Source organism: Ochotona princeps, chromosome 4, assembly GCF_030435755.1.
Source record: "Ochotona princeps isolate mOchPri1 chromosome 4, mOchPri1.hap1, whole genome shotgun sequence".
In the NCBI taxonomy this organism is placed as follows: Eukaryota; Metazoa; Chordata; class Mammalia; order Lagomorpha; family Ochotonidae; genus Ochotona; species Ochotona princeps.
Window position 1 is genome coordinate 793936 of NC_080835.1, and position 25353 is coordinate 819288.

The 25353-nt window shown below is 61.7% G+C and overlaps 1 protein-coding gene and 1 non-coding gene across 3 annotated transcripts; both read left to right on the forward strand.

The window, feature by feature from the left end:
* Positions 1 to 31: 31 nt before the first annotated feature.
* NAP1L4 (nucleosome assembly protein 1 like 4) lies at positions 32 to 24236 on the forward strand. Of its 2 annotated transcripts, XM_058662651.1 has the most exons (16): positions 33 to 170; positions 5051 to 5081; positions 5610 to 5668; positions 6745 to 6844; positions 10381 to 10522; positions 10702 to 10788; positions 12426 to 12551; positions 14759 to 14830; positions 15738 to 15877; positions 16171 to 16316; positions 18763 to 18785; positions 19164 to 19283; positions 20919 to 20948; positions 21197 to 21253; positions 22288 to 22325; positions 23900 to 24236. In XM_058662651.1, the coding sequence occupies exons 2-15, from the start codon at positions 5068 to 5070 to the stop codon at positions 22291 to 22293; spliced, it is 1122 nt and encodes a 373-aa protein (XP_058518634.1). In that variant the 5' UTR covers positions 33 to 170; positions 5051 to 5067; the 3' UTR covers positions 22294 to 22325; positions 23900 to 24236. The 2 variants fall into 2 exon arrangements, with proteins under 2 accessions (XP_004599312.2, XP_058518634.1); XM_004599255.3 differs by lacking the exon at positions 22288 to 22325 and having other exon boundaries at positions 32 to 170.
* Positions 15071 to 15196, forward strand: LOC118759622 (small nucleolar RNA SNORA54). Its single transcript, XR_004996312.1, has one exon. It is a non-coding gene; the product is annotated as a small nucleolar RNA SNORA54 (small nucleolar RNA).
* Positions 24237 to 25353: the final 1117 nt, after the last annotated feature.

The following is a 25353-nucleotide window of genomic DNA, read 5'->3' on the forward strand; positions in this document are numbered from 1 at the left end:
GCCCCGTTGACGTATGCAGCTGCCGTCCAATCGCCGCGCGCGTTGCTGGAGGGGGGGCAAGGTCGAGGCGCTCGGCCAATGGGAGGCGGCGTTGTTGCGGGCCACGGCGGCGCAGCCCCCGGAGCGAGTGAGGCCCGCCGCGCTGCCGCCACTGCCGCAGGAGGCGTGAGGTGCGGACGGGCGGATGGCGGGAGGACGGCGGGCGGCGGGCGCGGGAGGGAGGACGGACCCGCGTGGGTGCTGAGCGTCTCGGGCCTGGGTGCGTCCGGGGACCCCGCCGTGTCCCGTGGTGCGTCCTCGGCTCTGTCCCCCCGTCCCCGTCCTCTGGCCCTGTCCCCTGCCTCCCCAGCCCCGGCCCTGTCCCCTCTCCCCCCCCAGCCCCGGCCCTGTCCCCCCAGCCCCGGCCCTGTCCCCTCTCCCCCCCCGGCCCCCGGCCCTGTCCCCTGTCCCCCCAGCCCCGGCCCTGTCCCCTCTCCCCCCCCCCGCCCTGTCCCCTCTCCCCCCCCGGCCCCCGGCCCTGTCCCCTGTCCCCCCAGCCCCGGCCCTGTCCCCTCTCCCCCCCCGGCCCCCGGCCCTGTCCCCTGTCCCCCCAGCCCCGGCCCTGTCCCCTCTCCCCCCCCGGCCCCCGGCCCTGTCCCCTGTCCCCCCAGCCCCGGCCCTGTCCCCTCTCCCCCCCCGGCCCCCGGCCCTGTCCCCTGTCCCCCCAGCCCCGGCCCTGTCCTCTTCCCCCCCCCGGCCCCCGGCCCTGTCCCCTCTCCTCTCCGGCCCCCTGCCCTGTCCCCTCTCCTCTCCGGCCCCAGCCTGGCTCCCCAGCTGTACCCCTGACCTGCACCTGGTGGCCCATGCCCCCCCCCCCCCCCCCCCCGTGCACTGCAGGGAGCGGGTTCCAGGCTGGGGCAGCTCGCACACGCCTCTCGCTTCCCCCGGGGTGAGGCGGCCGTCTGCGCAGACAACAGTTTGTAGCGATGGAGCCAACTTGGGGCGAGGGTGGTGGGTCGGCCTCCTCGTGGAAGGTGTGCAGGGCGGGCAGGCTGTGACCCCCGTGACCCCGGTCAGGCCCGGCGTCCAGGGTCGTCGTCGTCGGAGGGCTTAGCGGAGTCGGCGCTTCCCTGTGCTGCTTCCCACGAGGCCTTGCTGCAGGTGCAGGGGCTCCCAGGGCACAGGCAGGCCCGGGGGGCCACCTGGGATGCTGGCCCGCTCTGGGGGCTCTGGGGGGCGTGCTGGCCCGAGAGGAAGTGTGGGGCTGGCCTCCAGGTCCTGTGGCCTAATGTGGGGCTCACAGGAAGCCGTCCTCATCCGGCCCCAGGCAGCCTGTGCGCGCTCCCTGCCCTGGCCAGGCTGTGGGTGCCTGGGACGACCGCTGCTGACCCCATTTGGCAGCTGGAAAGGGCGGTGGGCACTCTGGCAGCAGGTCCCCTCACGGTCTGCCATCTGCTTTCCTGTCCGTGGTCGCGGGGCATCTTGTTGAATGAGTGTGTTTTGTCATTGCCCTGCAAGGCTGGCACCCGTGGGGCAGTGTTGGCAGCGAGGGGCAGCCACATCTTTGAGTGAAGTGTCTGGTCAATTTCCCAGGAAGGTGTGCATGGGGCACCGGAAGTGCCCAGCCTGCAGGGCTCGGTTAAGGGCAGGAAGCCCGCAGAAGTCGGTGCCTTGGCTTCCCGCAGGTCTGTGGGGAGCAGGGCCCTGCATGTGTGGTGCCTGCTTGCCAGCTCCCCGCCGTGGGCCCCAGGGACAGAGGCCCACCCTTCCTCCACATGGTGTGGTTGTGGTGTTGGGCTAATGAGGTAGAGACTGGCACACTTTGCAGACTGCAGTGGTGGTGCCTGTGTGTTCCCCCGCTCCATGGGTCCATGCCAGTCCTGAATCGTAAACACACATGTGAAGATTGAAGCAGCTGACAATTGGCAAGTGTATATATGTCATATGTGGCTTCCAAACCTTGACCTTGAAAATGACTGAGGTGTTCCAAGCAGCAGTTCACCCCCGGGAAGCCTGGGCCAGCCAGATTCAGGAGCTCCGGACTGCAGGCTCTGACGGGGTGGGGGCACCTGCCCTGGGCCGTGAGCTGAGGCAGGCACCCCACAGAGGGGCTCTCCTTTGCTAGCAGGATCCCCTGGTGGGCTGGGCCTCCCTGTGTGGCCCTGGAGGGTGGCCCAGGTGTCAGCGCCCCGCACCCATGGGGGAGACCCGGAGGGAGCTTCTGGCTCCAGCCTGGCCCAGCTCTGGCCGTTGCAGCCATTTGGGGTGTGAACCAGTGGTTGAAATTTCTTTTTCTCCTTTCTCGCTGTAACTCTGCCTTTCAAATAAGAATAATTGGATCTTTTTTTAAAAGAGAAATTAACTTTTGCTATATGCAAAACATAAATCAGAGTTGATAATGTATATTTTTAAAGATTTATTTATTTTTATTACAAAGTCAGATATAGAGAGGAGGAGACTCAAGAAAATTTTCTGTCCTAAGGTTCACTCCCCGTGCGGCCGCAGTGGCTGGAGCTGAGCCAATCCGAAGCCAGGAGCCTCTTCCAGGTCTCTCACTTGGGAGCAGTGACCCAAGCCCTTGGATCCTGCACTGCTCTCCCAGGCTGCGAGTAGGGAGCTGGGTCACTGGAGCAGCCGGACGGACCGGCACCGTAGGTGGGAGCTTGCCCTGCTCTGCCGAGTTCCATGTTTGGGCTTGAGGCCTCTGGCCTTGGCTGACACACTGCTCACCTGGAAACTTCGGCTTTCTTGACCATCCTCTCCCGCTCCCCCAGGTCTCGGGAGGCCAAGGGGCGTGTGCAGTTAAACATTGAACTGAGAGAGGAAGCCTGAACCCCCTGTATTCTCTCAGGGTTGATTGATTTCTCTTGAACCACTGGTGTTAGCAGGGAGTTGGATCCCAAGTGGGCCTGCTGGCCAGCGCGGCCTGAGAAGGGTGGCCCGGGGATCCGGAAACTGTGCCCTGCTGCTCTGCTGCTGGCCGGCCTACTGCCCCGAGCACAAGGCCCGGCTCTGCCTCTCCCCAGCCAGCCTCATCGTGGGCGTCTGGGACAGCCAGTGCAGGCTCGGGTCCCGGGGAACCCTGTGCACATGCGAGACACAGTTGGAGCTCCTGGCTGTGGCCTGGGCCAGGCCCACGGCTGCAGGCATCCAGGCCATCCTGCTCCTTGCCCAGGCCACAAGCAGGGAGCTGGGTGGGAAGTGGAGCGGCCGGGACAGAAACCCACCCCTGTGTGGGTGCCCGTGTTGAGGCGGCAGCTCTGTCCGTCACACCGCCATGCGGCCCACGTGGAGCGTTTTAGCAGGGCCGAGTCTTGATAAACAGAGCAAGTTTAGGATTTGTCACACCCACCCTCCGTGTGTGGGTTTCCTCGCAGGCAGTGCGTGGAGTGTCTGGTAGCATAGTTCAGTTCATACAAGTGGGGAGAGCCGAGGTTAGCCCTGCCACCTCCCTGAGCCCCAGCCTGATAGCGTGTCCTGTGGGAGTGAGTGTGAAGTGTGAACGGCCTGGCCGTGGGGCCAAGTTACAGGTGTTTGTGACCATCTGATCCCAGGTCCTGCTGCCATGCAGGTGAAGGGGACAGGGGTGTGGGCAGCGCACAGGCTGCTGGGAGCCCTGGCCGTGCAGGTGGACTCTAGAAACACAGCCCATACCCTGTCCCGTGTAGCTGGTGAATGGGGGTGTGTCTGCTGTTGGGGAGTCGTCCCGTCCTGTCTCACCCACGGGGGTGTGAGCCTGATGCTGGGCCCAGCCAGGCCAGCATTGGCACTCTGGCACCGTTGATGGGGAGGTGGTTTCGCTGCTAGGCCAGCTTGCAGGTATAGCATGAGAAGAGCTGACCTTAAACTCGGGATCATTCTGTTTGCTTGAACACAGCCAAGGAGTATGGACGGCAGTCAGTGGTGAGAGGGCGCGACAAAACAGGGACAGCCTGTGGGCGCCCGAGGGGCAGCAGAATCTGCCATCCACAACCCAGGCACCCGTGTGGGCTCTGGGGGAGACGTGGCTGCCCACTTCCCAGGAGGCCCGGCAAAGACGTACCCTGGTGCAGCTCTGGGCTCAGAGTGGCCTGGCCATTGCAGTCCTTTAGGGAGGAAGCGGTGGATGGAAGACCTCTCTGCAGCTCTGACTTTCCAAATAAAAATAAGTTTTCAAAAACAATTATTTAGGAAGTAGACTGAGCTCAGATGGCAAAGATGATGCCCCAGGGCATCCCTCCCCCACCCCTCCAACCAGGCCCTAGAGCAGCCCTCCCCCCATCAGGCACCAGGGCATCTCTCCACCCACCCCCCCAACCAGGCACCAGGGCAGCCATCCCCCACCACCCCCAACCAGGCCCCAGGGCAGCCATCCCCCACCCAGGCACCAGACCCCAGGGCAGCCCTCCCCCACCCAGGCACCAGGGCATCCCTCACCCACCCCCCAACCAGGCCCCAGGGCAGCCCTCCCCCACCCCCCAACCAGGCCCCAGGGCAGCCCTCCCCCACCCCCCTAACCAGGCCCCAGGGCAGCCATCCCCCACCCCCCCAACCAGGCCCCAGGGCAGCCATCCCCCACCCTCACCAACCAGGCACCAGGGCAGCCCTCCCCTACTCCCCAACCAGGCACCAGGGCAGCCCAGCCATGAAGTCTTCTCAGTCTTCTTCCCACCTTGTTAGCATTTCTTAGAAGAGCTGCAGAGATGGGAGCCTGAAACTCTGGGTGCAGGGGTGCAAGCACTTGGGCCATCCCCTCTGCTCTCCCAGGGACATTAGCTGGAAGCTGCATCAGAACGGGAGCAGCCGGGACTTGAACCAGCACTCACAGAATGCCCAGGTTGCAGGGTTTTGGAATAGTAAAACTCAGTGGGTTCCGACTACAGCCGGAGCTGCTGCCTTGGGCACGCAGCTGTGTCCCTGTGCTCGTGGTGGAGGCCAGCTGGTCTCCCGCCCGTGGACTGGGCTGAGCGGGACACGCCTTGATGGCAAGGAAGGCTTGCATGCAGTGGGTGCACCAGTCCTCGGCCCGGGCCCTGCCCACGAGTGCTTTATCGGTGGGTGTAATTGTTGGCCTTGTCTTTCTCATTTGTAGGGAACACAAGCGTTCAGATGGCAGAGAACAGGTAAGCCAGGATGGGCTCTTTGGAGTTGAAAGTTCAGTTGGGAGAGGACTGCATCAGACAGCGCTGCCATGTGGAAACTGGGCGAACGCTCCCCGCCTTTAAAACCCAGGGTCCTGGGCAGGCCACCTCCTGGCTCGGTCTCAGTGGCCGTGCGTGCTTGTGCTGTGGGAGAACGAGGTGGCCTGTCTCTCCAAAGCTTCCAGTTATTCCTGGACGCCACAGCTTGGCTTCTGAAGCTACTAGGGCTCTATCCCAGCCTGCTGTGCTCTGGGAGAGGCTGGCCATGCGGTAGCCTGCATTCTGGGAGCAGTTCTATGCTGTTGTTAGGAACATTTCTACATGGGCCGGGGCACAGGGGCACAGCTCCTGGTTGCAGGGGGGAGGGGAGGGGAGAGGGCAGGGCCACAGCTCCTGGCTGCAGCGGGGAGGGGAGAGGAGAGGGCAGGGCCACAGCTCCTGGCTGTGGTGGAGGCTCTGGCCTGTGCGCCCCGTGAATGCTGCAGTAACCCTGTGAATGTGGTACTTTAGTTTTTCAGATGGGGTTCCCACCGAAACTGCGGATGCTGCTAAAAGCACAGGCAGCCCAGGTCAGTACAACTGGCCCCAGTGGCCCCGGGCCGGGTAGGGGAGGCTCCTGGCAGCCATGGTTTGTTAAGATGGTGGTGGTTCCAGAAAGAGGTCGCTTCAGATTTGGGGAGCACTGGTTTAGGGTGTTTCGACTCTTGTGTACACATCTCCCTGCACCCGATATTGCTTGCTGCCTCGTCCTTTGGCCACGCCCCTCCACGTGGTTGGGAAGCTGGTGGTAACATCATTCTAGTGGGAACCTCGCAAAAGCCAAGCTGGACTTAGTGGTGCCAGGCACCCCTGCGGGCAGGACACAGTGGTGCGGGGTCTTAGTTGAGGCTCTGGGCGCAGCTGGCTCCCCTGGGTCAGGCGGTCCTGGCCACGTTCTGGGTTCGTTCCTGGTTCGCAGTGGTGAGCTGTGGGGACAGCCTGCAGAGGGCACCCAGGTCTGTGGTTTCCTCAGTGAGATGCAGGGACATAGCAATGCCGGCAGCAGGCAGAGAGCTCAGGCGCTGGCAGGAACTCCAGCCAGTTCCCCAGGAGCCCCGAGCAGGTCAGCAGGTGTCGCACAGTGGGTCGGCCCCGCTGCCGATCTTCCCTGCTCACTAATGACTGGTGCTGACCTAGGGCACTGGGTAACCTCTGCCAGTCAGAACTGAGCAGGTCCCCCGCCACACCGTGTCTGTCCAGCACCGTCCTGCCACTTCACACCGTGAGCAGGTCCCCCTCGGCCGAGTCTGGCTCATTTTATTCAGTGGCTGTTTGTGGTTATCATTGCGTGTGTGCGTGTCATGCTCTTCTGGTCCATGACCTCAGGCTGACATGTAACCCTTTGACGTGTGTCCGTGTATGTTGAGAGGCCCGTCTAGCACAGGGCATGTCCACTATTTCTTGAGCTTCCTTGCCCTGAGTGTGGACAGTGTCGCCCAGGGCATGTCCCCTGTTGGGTAGCGGGGTCCCCGCATCCGAGTGCCTCAGAGTTCAGGGCTGTTCAGACGCACCTGCTGTGTGCAGAGGCCAGGCATGCGTGCTGCGGCTCAGCTCCGGGCCGCTCCGGCAGCGCATCTGAGGTCTGGTCTCGCTCCGCCCCCTGCAGAGAAGCTGAGCGACCAGGTGATGCAGAACCCGCAGGTCCTGGCCGCTCTGCAGGAACGCCTGGACAGCGCCTCGCACACGCCTTCCAGCTACATCGAGACGTGAGTGCTGGGCCGACGGGGTGGCGCTCCCGACAGTGGGCACGGCCTGCTGTGGTGAAGCGAACTGTCCTGCTGCGGGGTGGCTCGGGGACTTCCCCACCAGTGGAGGCCGGCGAGGCAGGAGAGCTAGCTCGACGGATGTGTCCCAGAGGCTCCCGCCGGGCTGGGGAGTCCTGCTGCACCCCCCAGCCCCCTGTCCTGCCTGTCCTGCCCAGGCCAAGCTCACAGCTCCTCCTGCCCACTTCCGTTGTCCCTAAGAAGGGCCTTGGGCTGTGCCTTGCCCACCTAGAGTGTCCGGGATTACTTGGTGCGTAAGGTTCTTGGTTTTTGAAAAGACAGAGTGACCGGTGGCGGAGGGGGACAGGCCAGGGAGCAGTCTGGAGCTCCGTGTGGTCGTCCGTGTGGGTCAGGTGCCCAAGTGCTCGGGCCAGCCTCCTCTGCCTCACAGGTGGTGACCACAGCTCCATGGCAAGGGGGTAGCCAGCACCAGAGGCAGGTGGTCCTCACTGGGGCTGCCTTCACCTGTTGAGCACCATGCTCACGCTGGGGTGACTGGGGAGAGGGGAGTCGTGCTGGGTTCTAGGTGTGTGGGGCAGGCAGTTGGGGTGGACCCGGCTGATGTCTGCACGTGGCCTGGGTCTCAGCCCGTTTCTGTTTCCAGCCCAGCTTCCTGCTGATGGGCCTCGGAGGCGTGCATGGAGTCCTGGGCTCTTGGGAGGGTGCACCTGTGGGGGAGATTTTGCTCTCCCTTCTGTGCGTGTTGAAGTGTGTAGGTAGGCAGGGTGGTGGTCCTTGAGGAGAGCAGAGCCACATGGGGCAGAATTGGACCAACACTGGTGTATTGCTGACCCACCCGCGGGGGCGGGTGTGCTTTATCAGGGGCCACCAGAGGTCCTGTTCTTAACTCCAACTCGGAAAGTTACCACCAGTTTAAACTTGCATGATCTAGCAGTAAGACAGCAGTGCACATGTCTGAGCTTGTCCTATGAGCTCTGAGTCCCTAGGCCAGCTGCTGCCTGCGCAGACCCTGGCGCCCCCTCACTGGGAGCCCAGCCAGTGCCCCGCCCAGGTTTGCAAGCCTGACTCCTGGTCTCCCTCTCAGCCTCTCAAGTAAATTTATTTTATTGTAAAAGTTTGTTTCTTTTTATTGGAAAGTCAGGTTTACAGAGAGGAGGAGAGACAAAGAGAAAGATCTTCCCTCTGCAGATTCACTCCCAAAGTGGCTGCAATGGTCAGTGCTGAGCCAATCTGAACCTAGGACCTTCTTCCGGGTCTCCCACGCGGGTGCAGGGTCCCAAGGCTTTGGGCCGTCTTCAGCTGTTTTCCAGAACACAAGCAGGGAGCTGGATGCAAAGTGAAGCAGCCGGGACACAAACCAACACCCTCATGGGGTCCCGGTGCATGCGAGGCGAGGACTTTAGCTACTAGGCTGTTGTACCAGATGCAGAAGTAAATGTATTTTAAAAGTCACTAAATGAGCACTTTATATGATACAAGAAGACACAGAACTGTCTGTCCCACGAGTTGCCTTGCACCTGTTCCTTTGGGTTCACTCCCCAAGTGTTTGGCACTAGTTGGGCCTTTGGGCCAAGGACTGCAGCTTCCCGAGGGAGAGTGGCCGCTGCTGAGCCTCCACGGGGCTCCCTACTGAGTCCACGCTCTGCACGCCACGGCCTGCGGTTCCTTGGGGCTCAGTGCTGGCGGAGGCCGATGGTGCTCACGCCGGGGCTGCAGTCCTGCTTGGGGCAGGGCCTCACCCCGGCCCTCCTCGCACATCATGGTGACCTAAGACGCTTTTCAATTTCTATTTGAAAGATAGAGTGACGCTCTGCCGCTGCTTGTTTGCTCTCCAGATGCCTGTGACTGGGCGAAGCCAGGGTGCCAGGATGCCACCTGCGTCTACACAGAGCTGGGGTCCGGGCCCTGGGCCTCCGTGCTTGCTTCCCAGCTCCCTTAGTGGGGAACTGGCTCAGTGGGGTAGCTGGGTCTCAGCCCACAGCTCCCGTGAGAGCTGCGCAGTCAGGCAGATGCGTGTCGGCTTGAGAAGCAGAGCTCTGGGCTGCTGTGCGTCTCCAGCGTGCCCGCCTGAGGCTGTGCAGGGCGCCCGCCTGCTTGGCTCACAGGCCACTGGCCCGCGGTGGTGCTGCATGGTTCCTTTAGAATGTGACTTTGCTGAGCAGTGTTGTCAGGGTTATTATCATCATTTTCAGTTATCTGAAAGGCAGAGTTACAGAGAGAAATTGAGAGAGACTCAGAAAATCCTTTAGCTGCTGGCCCACCTGGCCACAACAGCTGTGGCTGGGCCAGGCCCAAGCCGGGGGCTCCTTCCAGGTCTCTGGGCACAGGGCCCAAGGACCCGGGTCCTCTGCTGCCTTTCCGGGTGCATTAGCAGGGAGCAGGATCGGAAGTGGAGCTGCCTGGACTCCACCAGCCCCCCATATGGCATGTCATAACATTACATGTGGGGCTTAACTTGCGGGGCCACAGCACTGGCCTCGGAGTGAATTCTTAAAAGTAAGGATTACTGGGCATGGCACGATAGCCTAGTGGTTGAACCTCACGTTGCATGTGCTGGGACCCCGTATGGGTGTCAGTTCGTGTTCCGACTGCTCCACTTCCCATCCAGCTCTCTGCTTGTGATCTGGGAAAGCAGTACAGGACAGCCCAAAGCCTTGGGACCCTGCACCTGCAGGGGAGACCTGGAAGAAGCTCCTGGTGCCTGTCGTCTCAGCTCTGGCTGTTGTAGCCACTTAGGGAGTGAACCAGCGGATGAGTGATGTTTCTCTATGTGAATCTGCCTTTGCAATATAAATAGATACGTAAATAAAGTAGGATTTTTCAAGGTTCAAGTGAGTTGGGAGTGAGTGTGGGGGCCTGGGGTAGGCTACTCCTTGGGACTTGTGCGTCTCACTGCCGAGTACCTGGGCCGCATTCCGGATCTGCTTTGGACCCATCCTCCTGACACTGTGGGCCCGGGGATGGGGGCAGCAGGTGGTAGCTCAAGCCACTGGAGTGCTGCAGCCTGCCTCAGAGGCTTACCTGCATGGCCTGCTGCTGCCGGGGCTGTGGCCCGAGTGAGCAGATGGCAGAAGGTGGCCAGCGTGCAGCGGGGAGTCGGCAGCTCCTTGCCCTCGGGTCCAGCCGTGTTCAGCACTGTGCCAAGGGAGAGGCGACAGTGAGAGGCCGTCCTTAGGTGTGGGGTTTCTCTCATCTCGCGCTCTGTCCTCAGTAATTCTGATTTTCAAATGAAGAAATAGATCTTACGGTCAAAACGAAAGGCAGAGTTAGGGAGAGACAGATCTTCCGTCCACAGACGCATGTCCCGCGTGGCCGTGATGGTCGGGGCTGTGCCTGGCTGAGACCAGCAGCTGCTTCCTGGTTGTGGGAACAGGGACCTGGCACGTGGATGCTCTTCACTGCTTTCCATGTGCGTCCGCAGCCAGGCCCCCGGTGCCCCATGGCCACCATCTGGCTCCTGGGAGCTCATGCTGCACTGGCTTGCTGCTGTAACAACACCTTCTCTCCTGTCGGGCTAGGTTACCCAGAGCAGTGAAGAGAAGAATCAGCGCGTTGAAGCAGCTGCAGGTGAGGTGTGCTCACATAGAGGCCAAGTTCTATGAAGAAGTTCACGACCTGGAGAGAAAGTACGCCGCCTTGTACCAGCCCCTGTTTGACAAGGTAGGGCCCGTGCTGGAGGCTGGGGCCTCGGAGTGGCAGGCAGGACGTCCATGTCTGCCCAGCGAGTGGCTACATCATGACAGTTCTCAAAACGCTTAGTTCTCAGAAATACGACTTAGCAAATGCATCCGTTTCTGGGTAACGTAAACTTAACTGTGTGTGTATGTTTTTCTTTGTAGAGAAGAGAATTCATTACTGGTGATGTTGAGCCAACAGACGCTGAGTCGGAGTGGCACAGTGACAGTGAGGAGGAGGACAAGCTGGCCGTGAGTCTGTTAGGGAGGCTTGTGGTTGTGGACACAGACACTGGCAGGGGTTCCAGGGAACGGGGCGCGGGGCTGAGTCCTCATGGCAGACATAGAGCCTCACCCGGTGGCAGTCCTGTGCAGGGCTGTGGGCAGTCACAGCACCCATGGGTTACCCGGCCAGCGTGGGGGTGGAGAAGGGACTGGGGGATGCAGGCGGCCTGTGTCCTGTAGCCTTGGCTGCGGGGGGAGTATTGAAATGTCTGTAGGGATGGCAGCCATGATCGTACCAATTGTTACTTCATGTGCATGAAAGCAGAGCCGCTGGGCTGGGCACTGTGCCTGTCCTCTGGTGGTGCCCCATGCCCACAACAGGCAGAGCTGGGCCAGGCTCACAAAGGAGCCCTGCAGCCCTGTATGGCCGGCACCAGGGCTGCAGCCCTGCAGCTGGGCGCATTCTCAGGAGATTGCATCAGAGGTGGACTAACAGACGGGTGGGCTGTGCTGGGTGCCGGCCTAACTGAGTTGGTAAATCTGTTAGAATGTGGACCTTGAGGCTCTAGGACCTGGGAGGCTATGGGGGGCCTGGGAGGCTGTGGGGGCCTGGGAGGCTGTGGGGGACCTGGGAGGCTGTGTTGGCCTGGGAGGCTGTGGGGGACCTGAGGCTGTGTTGGCCTGGGAGGCTGTGGGGGACCTGGGAGGCTGTGGGGGTCCTGAGGCTGTGGGGACCTGGGAGGCTGGGAGGCAGGCCCTGAGGCTGTGGGGGACCTGTGAGGCTGTGGGGGGCCCTGAGGCTGTGGGAGGCTGGGAGGCTATGGGGGCCCTGAGGCTATGGGTGCCCTGAGGCTGTGGGGGTCCTGAGGCTGTGGGGACCTGGGAGGCTGGGAGGCAGGCCCTGAGGCTGTGGGGGACCTGGGAGGCTGTGGGGGCCCTGAGGCTGTGGGAGGCTGGGAGGCTCAGGGGCCTTGAGGTTGACTATTCCTCAGCGCTCAGGCCAGAGGCCTCAGTTAGCCTGACCCCTACAGGAAGACCTTGCCCGCAGCCCCGTGTGGGCACATGTGGAGTCTGGGCCCATTCGGTCAGTGGCCTGCCGGCTTTGCTCTCCTCCCAGCGCCCCAGGGCAGGTCTCCCTCAGCCGGGGACACTGCACTGTCTGGTGGCCAGCATATAGGTTGTTCTTAGGAACCGTGTTAACTTGAACTGTCGGCTGGCCTCTAATCTCCCGGATTTTCACCAGGGCTCAGGGTCTTAGTTGAAGTGAAGGAGAGCGGCTGGGAGAGAGCCAGGTGCCGGCTCACTGTCCCCGTGCCAGGGCTGCAGCGGGCCGTGCAGGAGCCCAGGGCTCCATCTGGTCTCTTGGGCGCTGGTGCCAGAACCTCCTCCAGTGCTCTCTGTGCACATCGGCAAGAGGTTGGGATGCCAGCTGGCACTGGACGTGGGCTGCCCCCACCATGCTGCAGCGGTGGGTCTTGGGCATTGCCTGGCCTCTGTAGGAGTTGAAGCAGGCCCTCTAGCTTGGGGGTCCTGTGCCCCCTTGGTGTGAGATGGCGGTGAATTTAGGGGACTCGGTACTTGCGTGCTGTCCCCGGGAGCGTTTGTTGGTTCCCTGCGTGGGCCTCTCCTGGGCCTGTCTGTCCATGCCGGCTCTCTGACTCCAGGGGGACATGAAGAGTAAGCTCGCTGTGGAGGAGGACGCTGCCGCCGAGGAGCCAAGCCCCAGAGGCATCCCCGAGTTCTGGTTCACCATCTTCCGGAACGTGGACATGCTAAGCGAGCTCGTGCGGGTGAGCAGCCGTGCGTGGGGCGTCGGGGGGCACCTGCCTTTCCTGCCCACAATCCTGTGGCCATGTGCTCAGGCCGTGCAGAAAGATCGGGTAGCCTGCCCCTGGGTATTGGACTGAGAGTCCCCCATCAGGGGCCTGGCAAGGCAGACGGTGAGTGTGCAAGGCTTGCTTGCTCTGTGCGTGCGTGGGACATCCCCGCCTCAGTGGACCCTCCTGACTGGGGAGGGCACCCAGGGACCATAGAAGGCAGGCCCCGTGAGCCTCCGTGCTGTCCTTGGGGAGTGTGAGGCTCAGGGCCTGTCCATGTGGTTTTGGAAGTGAGCACACAAGTCGAAGAGTGAGGGTTGGGGTTTTATTTATTTATTTATTTTAAAGGCAACATTATTATTATTTTTATCTTTGCACTCATTTTCCACATGCCTTTTTTTTTTAAGATTTATTTATTTCCAGTGCAAAGTCAGATATACAGAGAGGAGGGTCCTCCGTCTGATGATTCACTCTCCAAGTGACCACAGCAGTTGGTGATGCGCTGATTCGAAGCCAGGAGCCAGGAGCTCTTCAGGGTCTCCCTCATGGGTCAGGGTCCCAAAGCCTTGGGCCATCCTTGACTGCTTTCCCAGGCCACAAGCAGGGAGCAGGATGGGAAGTGGGCCACCGGGATTAGTACCGGTGCCCACATGGGATCCCGGTGCGTTCAAGGAGAGGACTTTGCCGTTAGGCCACTGTGCCGGGCCCTCCCTGTGCTTATTAAAATACCTATGTATTTTCCCATTTGAAAGACAGGGTTAGGGCCCAGCACAATAACCTAATGGCTAAAGTCCTTGCTTTGTACACGCCAGGATCCCATATGGGCACTGGTTCGTGTCCCGGCTGCCCCACTTCCCATCCAGCTCCCTGCCTGTGGTCTGAGAAAGCAGTCGAGGACGGCCCAAAGCCTTGGGACCCTGCGCCTGCGTGGGAGACCTGGATGAGACTCCTGGCTCTTGGCTTCAGATCGGCTCAGCTCCGGCCGATGTGGCCACTTGGAGGGAACCAGCGGACAAAAGATCTGTCTCTGTATTTGCCTTTCCAATAAAAAATAAATAAATAAATCTTAGAAAGAAAAAAGAAAAGCCGGACAGTTGTAGAGCGAGGTCTTCCTGTGCAGGGTCACTCCCCAAATGGCTGCAGTGACCATCTGCCAGACTGCAGCCAGGGGCTGTGTCCAGGTCTCTCGCACTGGGCTGGTGGCGTTGCTACCCAGGCCATTAGCGCAGAGCTGGGGCTAGATTGAACGTGAACTGATGCCTGTGTGGGATGTGGCTGTTGCGGGCTGCTAGCTTTACATGCTGTGCTGCATTGGCCCCAGGAACATTTTTACAAATTATGTGCTTGTTTAAGACCAAGTAACAGGCTCACTGCCAAGACGACTGCGATGGCCTGGTGTGCCAGTCACCCAGCAGCCTGCTCCGAGTCCTGGAGCCGTCCTCTGCTGTTTCCCGGGAGCTGGACTGAAAGTAGGCAGCCAGGACTCCAGCTGGCACTCCAGGGTTGCATGTCTTAGCCCAGTGGGCCACAGCAGCTATAGATGAGCTCGGTGTGTCCTTGGTGTTCCTGTTTTTGCTTTGTTCTGTGAGGCCGAAGGAGGTAAAGTTAGCAAGGGAGAGGTGTTGGACCCAGTGTGTAGTTTTCCTGGAGGTCCAGGAGGTCTTTGGTCCAGTTCCCTGATGGCAGGCATGAAGAAAGGCCTACGTGGCGAGGATACTCCAGCGGCTTCTCACTGGGTGTTTCTCCCGGGCTGGGCTTTGAGAACTGCTTGTGTGGGAGAGCTGTGGCCTCCCCAGGACCTGCTGGCTGCACCCCAGCCAGCCCGGGGGGCCAGCCCCTCAGCCCAAAGCAGCTCCCTCACTGGGGGTGCTTCTGACAGCCCCCGCCGGTGTGGCAGTGAGGAGCAAGGTGCTGCTCTGGTGAGAGGAGAGACAGAGGTCCCATCCGCTGGCTTTCACCCCGGATGGCCACCATGGCCGAGCTGGGTAGTGCCTCAGGGGGCTGGCCTCCACTGCTCAACCAGGTCATTAGCAGGAGGCTGGATCAGAGGTGGAGTAGCCAGAACTCAAACTGGTGCCTACATGGGATGCTGGCACCACGGAGAGTGTCTTTAGCCCCGAAAGACGCCAACCCTATGCCATTTTAAAAAGTTTTTTAGACATTTTTTTCTTTTTAATTAGGAATATGATGAACCAATCTTAAAACACCTGCAAGACATTAAAGTGAAGTTTTCAGACGCTGGACAGCCTATGGTAAGTGCTGGCCAAGCTCCTCTTTGGGGTCAGTTCCACGTGAGCCTGCCCCCCAAGTCCCTACATGCCACTACCTGGCTACCCCAGGCAGGCTGTGGGATCCCTGGCCGATGGGCTCAGGGAAGCAGCAGGCCTTCCGCACAGGACGGTGGGGCACGTGAGGAGCGTCCAGTGACTGGGGTGACAGGAGCCTCGTGGACGCGGCCCTCTGGCAGCCACGATGGCTGAAGGTGGCTGAGGCAGCACCACTCGTGACCTGGCAGCCTGGCTATGGCTGTTGGGTTCCATTCTGGTGCCATAGCATCACCGTTGATGCCACGCAGCTGGCTGCCCAGTGGTTTCCAGCCTGGGGTCCTGGAGACAGACACTGGGCGGGAAGCAGGTTAGAGCTCCGCAGTAGGGCTGAGACGCGTCACGGCCGCCCTCGCTGCCTGTGGCCCAGAGCTACCCAGCAAGCGATGTTCTCTCTGTGCGAGTGTGGGCAAGCCTTGGGCTGTCTCCCACTGCCTTGCCAGACCCACTGGCAGGGAGCTGGGTGGGATGTGAAGCAGCTTGGCCTCCCAGCAGCGCCATGGGGGCCGTCCAGTCGGCCAGGCCCACTGCTAGTCCGGCTTTCGCCTCAGTGCAGCTTGCCTCCATGTGGGCAGACAGAGGGCTGTGCTTGGTGGGGGAGGGTGAGCTGGAGCGACGCCTGCCCTGCTGAGGCTGCCTCTCCTTGCCCTCTCTACTTGCTGCTTGTGGGCATGGCCATGCCGGGGTTTGGGGGGTTTCCATCTGCTTGAAGGCCAGAAACGGACCCTTCTCAGCGTGGTCTGTGCTCAGGTGGGCCGTGTGGAGCAGGGCTCAGGCCGGGCCGCTGCGGGCTCTGGGCAGAGCTCTGTGGGACTCACTCAGCGTCTGCTGTCAGTCTTTCGTGTTAGAGTTCCACTTCGAGCCCAACGACTACTTCACCAACTCTGTGCTGACCAAGACGTACAAGATGAAGTCGGAGCCCGATAAGGCCGACCCCTTCTCCTTCGAGGGCCCTGAAATCGTTGACTGTGACGGGTGAGGGCCTTGGCAGGAGCCTGGGGGGCGGCTTGGACTGTGTGCGAGATGGAGGCTGGCAGCCAGGTGTTGATGCAGCCGCGGGGCCGGACAAGTGCTGCGGTTGTCCTTAAGCTGCGTGTGCCCAGCATGGATGCGGCTGCCCAGTGAGGGCAGTGGGCACCGGCGTGGGCAGTGCTGTTGGCCTGGCTGGCCCCCGGGAGATGTGCCGGGTGCGGGCTCCCTCCTGCGAGAACTGTGCCCGCTGTGGCCGCCGGCCCGTGGCTGGCTCGCTGACACCGTCCTGCCCGCAGGTGCACCATCGACTGGAAGAGGGGCAAGAACGTCACGGTGAAGACCATCAAGAAGAAACAGAAGCACAAGGGCCGCGGCACCGTGCGGACCATCACCAAGCAGGTGCCCAACGAGTCCTTCTTCAACTTCTTCAACCCGCTGAAGGGTGAGTGCGGCCGCTGAGGGCCGGCTCGCGGCACAGCCTGTTCCCTGCTCGGCTGGCTGCTGACCGTCGTCGCCCTCGCCTGCCTGGCAGGAGGGAGAAGGGGATGCGTGCAGAGCCCTGGTACGCGTGCGCGGAGGTTGGGGCTGGGCTGTGGCACAAGTGTCACAGTTTAGAAAGGCTTGGAGCAGAACCACCAGTTTAGAGCCTGTTTTATTTAAAATAATAATAATATTTTAATTGGGGCAGCAGATCAGATTTACATAGACTATAAGTCTTACAGGTTGGGCTTTTAGGGCCCTGTGCGGAAGCCTAGCGGCTGAAGTCCTCACCTTGCATGGCCAGGATCCCATATGGCCACTGGTTCTGATCCCGGCAGCCCTGTTTCCCATCCAGCTCCCTGCTTGTGGCCTGGGAAAGCAGTTGAGGACGGCCCAAAGCCTTGGGACCCTGCGCCCATGAGGGAGACCCGGAAGAGGCTCTGGGCTCCTGGCTTCAGATTGGCGCAGCTCCGGTCGTTGGGCCTCTGGGGGAGTGAATCATGGGGAGGAAGGTCTTCCTCTCTGTGTGTCTGACTTTCTGATAAAAATAAAATAAATCTTGAAAAAATAAAATTGGGCTTTTAAGCTAGTAAAGATTGAGCAGGGGTTTTACATACACATGTATACACATTTCTGTTTTAAATATTTATTTGTTTTTATTATTGGAAAGGCTGGTATACAGAGGAGGAGAGACAGGAAGATCTTCTGTCCGATGGTTCACTCCCCAAGTGGCCACAACGGCTGGAGCTGAGCCAGTCCGAAGCCAGGAGCTTCTTCCTGGTCCCCCATGCAGGTGCAGGGTCCCAAGGCTTTGGGCCGTCCTCCACTGCTTTCCCAGGCCACAAGCAGGGAGCTGGAGGGGAAGTGGAGCTGCCGGGATCAGAACCGGCGCCCATATGGGATCCTGGCCATGCAAGGTGAGGACTTTAACCACTACACTGTCGCGCCAGCCCCGAGATGGTTTTTTAGAGATTTCTTTATTTGAAAGAGTCAGGGAGCAAGATGAGAGCTGTTGTATGTGCTGGTCCTCTGCTGAGGTGGCCATGACGACAGGTGTCCGGCACAGTGCAAGACGCCATTTCAGCAGCTGCGCAGGCGCTGTGCACAGCCAGCAGGGTGCGCTGGCGTCTGCCGTGTTCTCTCTGATCTGGTTGGACTGGAAGACACTGGCAGATCCCAGCGTGGGGGACAAAGACAAAGTGACACCAACAGCCAGGGCAGGGCCAGCTGACGCCCTGAGCCTGCCCCAGCGGACGGGCCAGGCCTTGGCTGGTGAGCGGGGCGCTGGTTCGAGGCAGAGCACCCTGAGACGGGCAGCAGCCCGGGAGCTTTGGGTCTCCATGCAGTTCTCAGGATGTGGAAGTGAGCGTCTTGGGGCAGCATTTGGTGTGCTGAGACCTTGCTGGGGCTCGCATCTTTTTTTAAGATTTACTTATTTTTGTTAAAAGTCAGATTATGGAGAGGAGGAGAGGCAGAGGTCTTCCGCCCACTGATTCACTGCCCAAGTGGCCTCCATGGCCGGAGCTGAGCTGATCTGAAGCCAGGGGCCTCCCACACGGGCGCAGGGTCCCACGCTTCTGGACCTGGACTGCTTTCCCAGGCAGGGATATGCGGGGAGCTGGATGGGAAGTGAGGCACCAGGATTAGAACTGGCGCCCATATGGGATCCCAGGCGTGCAAGGTGGGGACTTCAGCCACTAGGCCACCACGCTGGGCCCAGTTCAGTCTTGTGCAGAAGGCGCCCCTGAGAAGTGTGTCACAGGACATTTGCACTTTAGTGCAAAGCTGTTTGTGAAAGTCAGTGATGGGTGCCTGGCGGCGTGGCCTAGCGGCTAAAGTCCTCGCCTTGAGTGTGCCGGGATCCCATGTGGGCACCGGTTCTAATCCCGGCAGCTCCACTTCCCATCCAGCTCCCTGCTTGTGGCCTGGGAAAGCAGTTGAGGACGGCCCAATGCATTGGGACCCTGCACCCGTGTGGGAGACCCGGAAGAGGTTCCTGGTTCCCGGCATCGGATCTGCGCGCACCGGCCGTTGCGGCTCACTTGGGGAGTGAGTCATCGGACGGAAGATCTTCCTCTCTGTCTCTCCTCTCTGTATATCTGACTTTGTAATAAAATGAATAAATCTTAAAAAAAAAAAAAAGAAAGTCAGTGATGTGCTGACAGGCACGTGACGAGTGCAGGGCATCCGGGCTCCAACAACTGGCCCCCATCCCACTGCCAAGGGACACATCCATCGCAAGAGCACCCATGGGTGACTTGGGGGGTGAGTCCCTGCACGTGCAGACAGATCCCGTGCCGGTGCGGGGCCTCGGCTCCCTCGGAAGGCTGGGTGGTGGAGGTGCGGTCTCTGCACGCAGTCCCCCCAGGGGCGCCCCTGGGCTGACCAAGGCCCTTCTCTTTTTGCAGCATCCGGCGATGGAGAGTCCCTGGTGAGTTGTGTCTTGTTCCATTTCCTGAGGGCGTGCCAGGTGGTGGTGATCGCTTCCTGACCCATGAGAACACTGCAGGAGCATGTCCAGGGCAGTTTCTGGAAGCTTTTGGAAAATGGGGTATTCTTTGTGAAATTGGGAAGCCGTACCCTCATTTTTCCACCAGCTTCCTGGAGAGCCCTGGTGTGTGACAAGGGGCTCTGGGGTGAGGCTTTGCCTTGCTGCATCCCGCGAAGCCGAGCGACTCCTCTGTGGGAAGCCCTGTGCGGGGGCTGGGGCTCTGAGCCCGGAGTGCCCTAGTTCAGGGTCAGAGTTGAGGGGCAGGGGGCTCTTGGGCAGGGGCTCTGTGCCATCGCTCTCAGGCCTTGTCTCTCCCAGGATGAAGACTCTGAGTTCACGCTGGCCTCTGACTTTGAGATCGGACACTTCTTCCGAGAGCGCATCGTACCACGAGCGGTACTCTACTTCACCGGGGAGGCCATAGAGGACGATGAGAACGTAGGTGCCAGGCCGGCCTGCCGCTGGACGGGGAGGGGCGGCCACCTGAGCCCGCCGGGCCAGGCCTGCTCGGCAGCCGGGTTGTCACTGGGCTGTCGCTGAACCGAGCAGCCAGCTGCACTTAGGCTCACCTCACACTTGGTGCTGCGGGCGCCAGTGCGGGGCAGCCAGCCCTGGAGTGCCTCCCAGCCCGCGCCCAGCCCTCCGCAGCAGGGGCTGGGGTCTGTGGGTCGTGGGCTAGCCCTCCGCAGCAGGGGCTGGGGTCTGTGGGTTGTTGCTCATTCTGGCTGACGGGCTTGACACTCCACGCCATGTGTGTGGTCGTGCGTACATGTTGGCACTGTGGGGAGCTGGCACTGGGTGCCTGCTGTGCTGTGTGTTTGGGCCTCAGTGCACATCCCAGTTCTGCCCATGCTACCTGCATGTTGGAGTTCAAATCAGGCAGGCAGAGTGCCCCGGGCCAGGGAGGCGGGCACCCGGAAGCCCACCTCCATTTGGCTGCAGCAGCGGGGGCAGCAGCGTGGCCGCTGGCCGTCACTATCGGGCTGCCGGGATCTGAGTCCCTAAGCAGCAGGAAGCTGGGTGCAGGTGGGTCACCAGGGGTCCTGTAGTTTTGCACCCGTGCGCCCTGTGGCTTTTGAGTGTCACTCCCCAGCACCTGCTGAGAGGCGAGCCCCCAAGCAAGCCGCTCCTGGGCAGGATGCAGGCGGGCTGCTGTCAGCGGCTTTCACGGGTTCTCGCCCTCTGACGGGCCACACAGGAAGAGGTCTTTCTTTGCTGACTCACTCTTGAGACAGCTCATCCCACTGTGCCCCATGCCGGCCACCCTGACCTCCTGTGAATTCACTGTGCCCCGTGCCGGCCACCCTGACGTCCTGTGACCTCACTGTGCCCCGTGCCGGCCACCCTGACCTCCTGTGAATTCACTGTGCCCCGTGCCGGCCACCCTGACGTCCTGTGATCTCAGTGTGCCCCGTGCCGGCCACCCTGACCTCCTGTGAATTCACTGTGCCCCGTGCCGGCCACCCTGACCTCCTGTGACCTCACTGTGCCCCGTGCCGGCCACCCTGACGTCCTGTGACCTCAGTGTGCCCCGTGCCGGCCACCCTGACGTCCTGTGACCTCAGTGTGCCCCGTGCCGGCCACCCTGACCTCCTGTGACCTCACTGTGCCCCGTGCCGGCCACCCTGACGTCCTGTGATCTCAGTGTGCCCCGTGCCGGCCACCCTGACCTCCTGTGACCTCACTGTGCCCCGTGCCGGCCACCCTGACGTCCTGTGATCTCAGTGTGCCCCGTGCCGGCCACCCTGACGTCCTGTGATCTCAGTGTGCCCCGTGCCGGCCACCCTGACGTCCTGTGATCTCAGTGTGCCCCGTGCCGGCCACCCTGACCTCCTGTGACCTCACTGTGCCCCGTGCCGGCCACCCTGACGTCCTGTGACCCCACTGTGCCCCGTGCCGGCCACCCTGACCTCCTGAGACCTCACTGTGCCCCGTGCCGGCCACCCTGACCTCCTGTGACCCCACTGTGCCCCGTGCCGGCCACCCTGACCTCCTGAGACCTCACTGTGCCCCGTGCCGGCCACCCTGACCTCCTGTGACCCCACGGGTACTGACCCTCTGTCTCTTTTCCAGTTTGAAGAAGACGAGGAAGGAGAAGAGGAGGTAGGTGGCCCCGTGCCTGGTGCTGCCCTGTGGTGGCCTTGTCTGCTCAGATGACCCCTGCCTCACTGGGGCTTTCTCAGCTCTCGGTGCAGCTGCAGCCTCCGACCTGCCATTGGCCTGGGGTCATCTGTTCTAGAAAAGTCTGCTTGCTTCCTGCTTGGGTTGCCCTGGGTTCTCTGTGACCGCACGTCCCGCTGAGCGGCTCCTGTACGTGGCTTGTGGGCTGATTGTGCCTCGTCCCTGTGCAGGAGCTGGAAGGCGACGAGGAGGGAGGAGAGGATGACGATGTCGACGTCACCCCGAAGGTTGGTCCTGTTGAGGTCACTTGAGCAGTGTGTGTTTCTCTTGACATCCTCCGGAATCTTAGTGTCTGCCGTCCCCTGCCCGGGCTCTGTGAGGACCAGCTGGGCCCTTCCATGGGCCGCCCAGCCCTCACCGGCTCCCTGGCCGCCATCCCCTGCCCGGGCTCTGTGAGGACCAGCTGGGCCCTTCCATGGGCCGCCCAGCCCTCACCGGCTCCCTGGCCGCCAGGATTCGGGCAGCTGTTCTCCCCGCTGTCCTGCCTGACTGTGGCATTGTCTGCAGAGAAGGGCTGAGTGAGCCCAGTGCTGGGGCACCCAGGGAAGACGCGTGGGCACCACAGACACCTGATATGGGGTTTCCTGATAGGAAGTGGGGGGCCCAAGAAGCAGCTCCTTTCTCGCTGGATTCGCTGGCCACCCCAGGCTTGACATTGGACAGACTGAGAGTCACGTGTGGTGAGGGTGTCACAATACTGACCCCCCCCAGCCTTGTGCCAGTCTCCATGCGCCTCAACATTGCACCTGCGTGGGGTATGCCCAGGCTGTTGGTGTCTGCCACCCAGCCATCTCCACAGATGCGTGTGCTGGCGGTTCCTTGGGAGGTGGGCCTCGGGCCCCTGCTCTGACGCTGCCCGTCGTGCGTGGCTCTGTGCTGGACACCCACCTGGTGTCTTCCACCCGCTGACAAGCATGAGGAGCTGCGAGGGGGCCGGGAGTGGGGGACAGCTCCCCAAGGCCCCTCTCCGGCTCCAGTTGTTAGGGCCTCTTTGCTTCCACTTCCTCTGGTGACCGGTGCAACCTTCTGTCCTGTCCCATCCTTGTTTCCCTGAATGCTGGGGCAGGGGCTGCCCCCGCGTGGGCTGGTCCTGTCGGCCGGGCTGGGAGCCAGGGCAGGGGCCTGCTGGTGGGCGATAGTGCTGCCCGGCTTGCTGCCCAGCTCGCTGCCCGGACACGTGGTGGCTGTTCCACCTCTGTGACGTCTTGCACCTCATTTTGTTCCATGCTGACAGTTGCTTTCAATTTTTCTCCCCGTTTAGGTGTAATTTTTGTCTGTTAATCATTCATGCATTTCTAGGTAAGGTGGCATTCCCTTCATACATAACTTCACACTGATTCTGTGTATGACATGGCGTGTCCAAGGACACAGGGCCTTAGTGGGGTTGACGGCACGGCCTGTCCACACCGCTGTATGCAGCGTGGGCCTGTCCCAGCATGTGTGGGAGCTACACCTGGCTCCTGGCTGTGTCCGCTGTGTCCTTTCAGTGGCAGAAGGCAGCCACCACAGGAGGGAAAACCTCGGACTCCTCCCCCAGACCAGGGGTCGCAGACAGCAGCTAGCATGAGAACAGAGCTGGGTGCTCTCCAGTCACGGGCACCCGTGTGCTCAGGGCCCCGGAGGCTTGCCGACTGCCCTGGGTCCTCCTCGGGCTGTGTGAGGGCAGAGGGCAGAGCTGGGCTCACGCAGCTGCTCACACACACACTGCTGAGCGCGTTTCCAGAGCCAGCCCCAGTGAGGGGCCATGTGGTTAGAAGGATAGAAAAGAAATGAAATGAGGTATTTATTCATTCATGCCTACATGCGTGTCTGGAAGGCAGTTAGAGGGGCGCAGCTCCTGCTGGCTCACCTCCCAAAGGGCCGCGACAGCCAGGGCTGGGCCACACTGGAGCCGGGGCTTCCCACGCAGGTGCAGGGGCCCACGGCCTTTGGCCATCTGCTGCTGACTTCCCAGGCCAGGGGCCAGGAGCTCGGTCGAAACTGGTGCAGCTGGGACCCAAACCAGTGCCCAGTGACCTAGTCGCTGTGCCCTCTGACGGGGCAGCCTGGCCCCCATGGTGGCTCTGCCTGTGTGCTGAGCACAAGGGCCTGGGGCCTGGCCTTGACAGCCTCCTGGTGCCTGTGCTCATGGCCACTTGGGGCCACTTGGCGCTGTGTTTAGCCTGGGTGGGTTTTCCCTTTGGATTCCCAGAGCTCTGGCCCCAGGCCAAGAAGCCCCACTGCTTTGGGGCCCCCCAGCCTGGTGGGGTGCATGTCCCCTGCCCCAGCCATGCCCTGCTGGTGCGACCGGATGATGACAGTCCCATGGGGTATGCCGTGTGGGGAGCACCGGGCTTCCTGTTCTCCCTGTCACCCTGTCACCCTGCCTCACCCCGTACTCACTCAGCCCTAGATGCTGCACTGGGCACTGCCAGGTCCTTTGTGGGCAGCTTGTCTGACCTCTTCCCAGTGCTCTACGCCAGTCCCAGGTGGCAGGAGCCGAGACCAGAGCCCACAGTTGTGACTGGAGTGTGTGTGTGTGTGTGTGTGTGCGCGCGCGCGCGCGCAGAGGGCGCTCTGCACCTCCAGTGGCAGCCAGGTGGACCGCCCCCACTGCCATGTGGTGGGCCCCCTCATCCCTGCACAGGCCCTGCACGCTTTGTGGCAGCCCCGGTTACAGACGTACTGCCAAGACTTGGGCTGGCCGTGGGTCTGCAGCGCCAGGCCCTGCCCCCTTCCCCCTGTCCCCCGTCCCATGTGCCTCCATGCCCTTCAGGGCCTGTGGTACTGTGGGGCAGTGGTGTGCAGCGTGCCACGTGCTGTGGTCAGTGCTGGTGGACACTGGGTGTGAGATGCCGACTGGGCACTCCAGGCCCCCTCTCTCTCTCTCACAGAAGGAGCCCAGCCAGCCGGCAGAGTGCAAGCAGCAGTGAGGACCACAGCTCCGGCGCCCGTGGGTGCGGGCGGGCCTCGCCCCTGCCCCCTCAAGGCGAACGCGTTCTCAACTGCATGGTTCCCACTCCTCTGTATTATCTCGCTTCCCTTGTACAGTGGCACCTGAAATGCATTTCAGAAGTAGGAGGTTTGGTTGCAGCCCTGGGCTGGGAGGGACAGAGGCCTGGACGCCCTCGGTGGCCGCAGTCCTTGCTCTGCACTGGAGCCTGGCGCTGGCCTCGTATTTATTTTGCGTTCCTGCCGGAGCCCTTCCCTTCTCCAGGACTGGTGGGCCTGGGTGGCACTCGGGCCACCCAGCAGGGGCCGCCGGCCTCCAGCAGAGCGCGCTGCTCTGGATGGCTGTGGCTGCGGGGCCCAGGTCTGTGTGGGTGCTCTGTGCTCTGGGGAGCTCAGCCTTACCCGAACCACGTTTGTAACTGCCGATGGTGTGTGCGGTTTGTACAGAACAGTTAGAATAGTCTATTAAAGTTGTGGAGCCTGAAGCTGACTGCTCTGCTCTCATTTCCCTGGGGGCGGCGCTGAGGCTGTGCCTCGCACCCTCTTGGCCAGCTGCCTGCCCTGGGTGTTCCAGGGTGCTCCACACCCACAGGCACCGGCTGCACTGGCTCCATCCGGTTTCACCCGCTTCCTGGCCGTGGGAACCTCGGCCTTGGCCCTGGGGGCAGGGTGCAGAGAGCCACCCTGGTGGCCACCGGAAACAAGGCTCCTCAAATGAGTCCCTGTGTGGCCTTGTGCCAGCTCCCCTGGCAGACCCCAGGCCCCACAGGCCACGGGCACTGGCCAGAGCCCAGCCTGCCACCCCTCTGCTCAGGGCCCCAAGGCTGGGGAGAGGGGTGCTCCATGCCCACCCATGGCTGCCCCAAGCCTGTCGGGTGCAGCTGGGCCTACAGTTACGGGGGTCACAGGCATTTACACTCTGGGGTGCCCACCGGCTTCCTCTCTGGCCCTCTCCCCATCACGGGAGCAGCCCTGAGGCCAGTGACGAGTTGGAGCCTCAAGCCAGAACTTGGGCCACGTGTCCTTGGCCACACCTCTCCCTGTGGACCCTGAATAGCCCCTGGGTGGCATGGGGTTCCCTGTCTCTGTGGCCCTGAGGGATGCAGGGACCCTCGGGGGTCTGCACAGAACCTAGAGTGCTGCACTGGTGGCTACCTGGGGCCCCTTGAGCGTGAGCCCGCACTGGGCATGGGCGAGACCCTTAGAGCTGTGCCCTGACCCACCCCTGGCTCGGGGCTGGCTCCAAAGTGGCCCTCTCCCCAACCCTGTTTGAGGCAGAGCCGAGCACTGCATCACTGGAAGACCCCTAAGTCATCAAGGCCTAAGGACCAGGATCCACCCCGCTCATCACTCGGGGCCCTGGGGGTGGGCTGCACCCATCTGTGCCTGTGGGGTC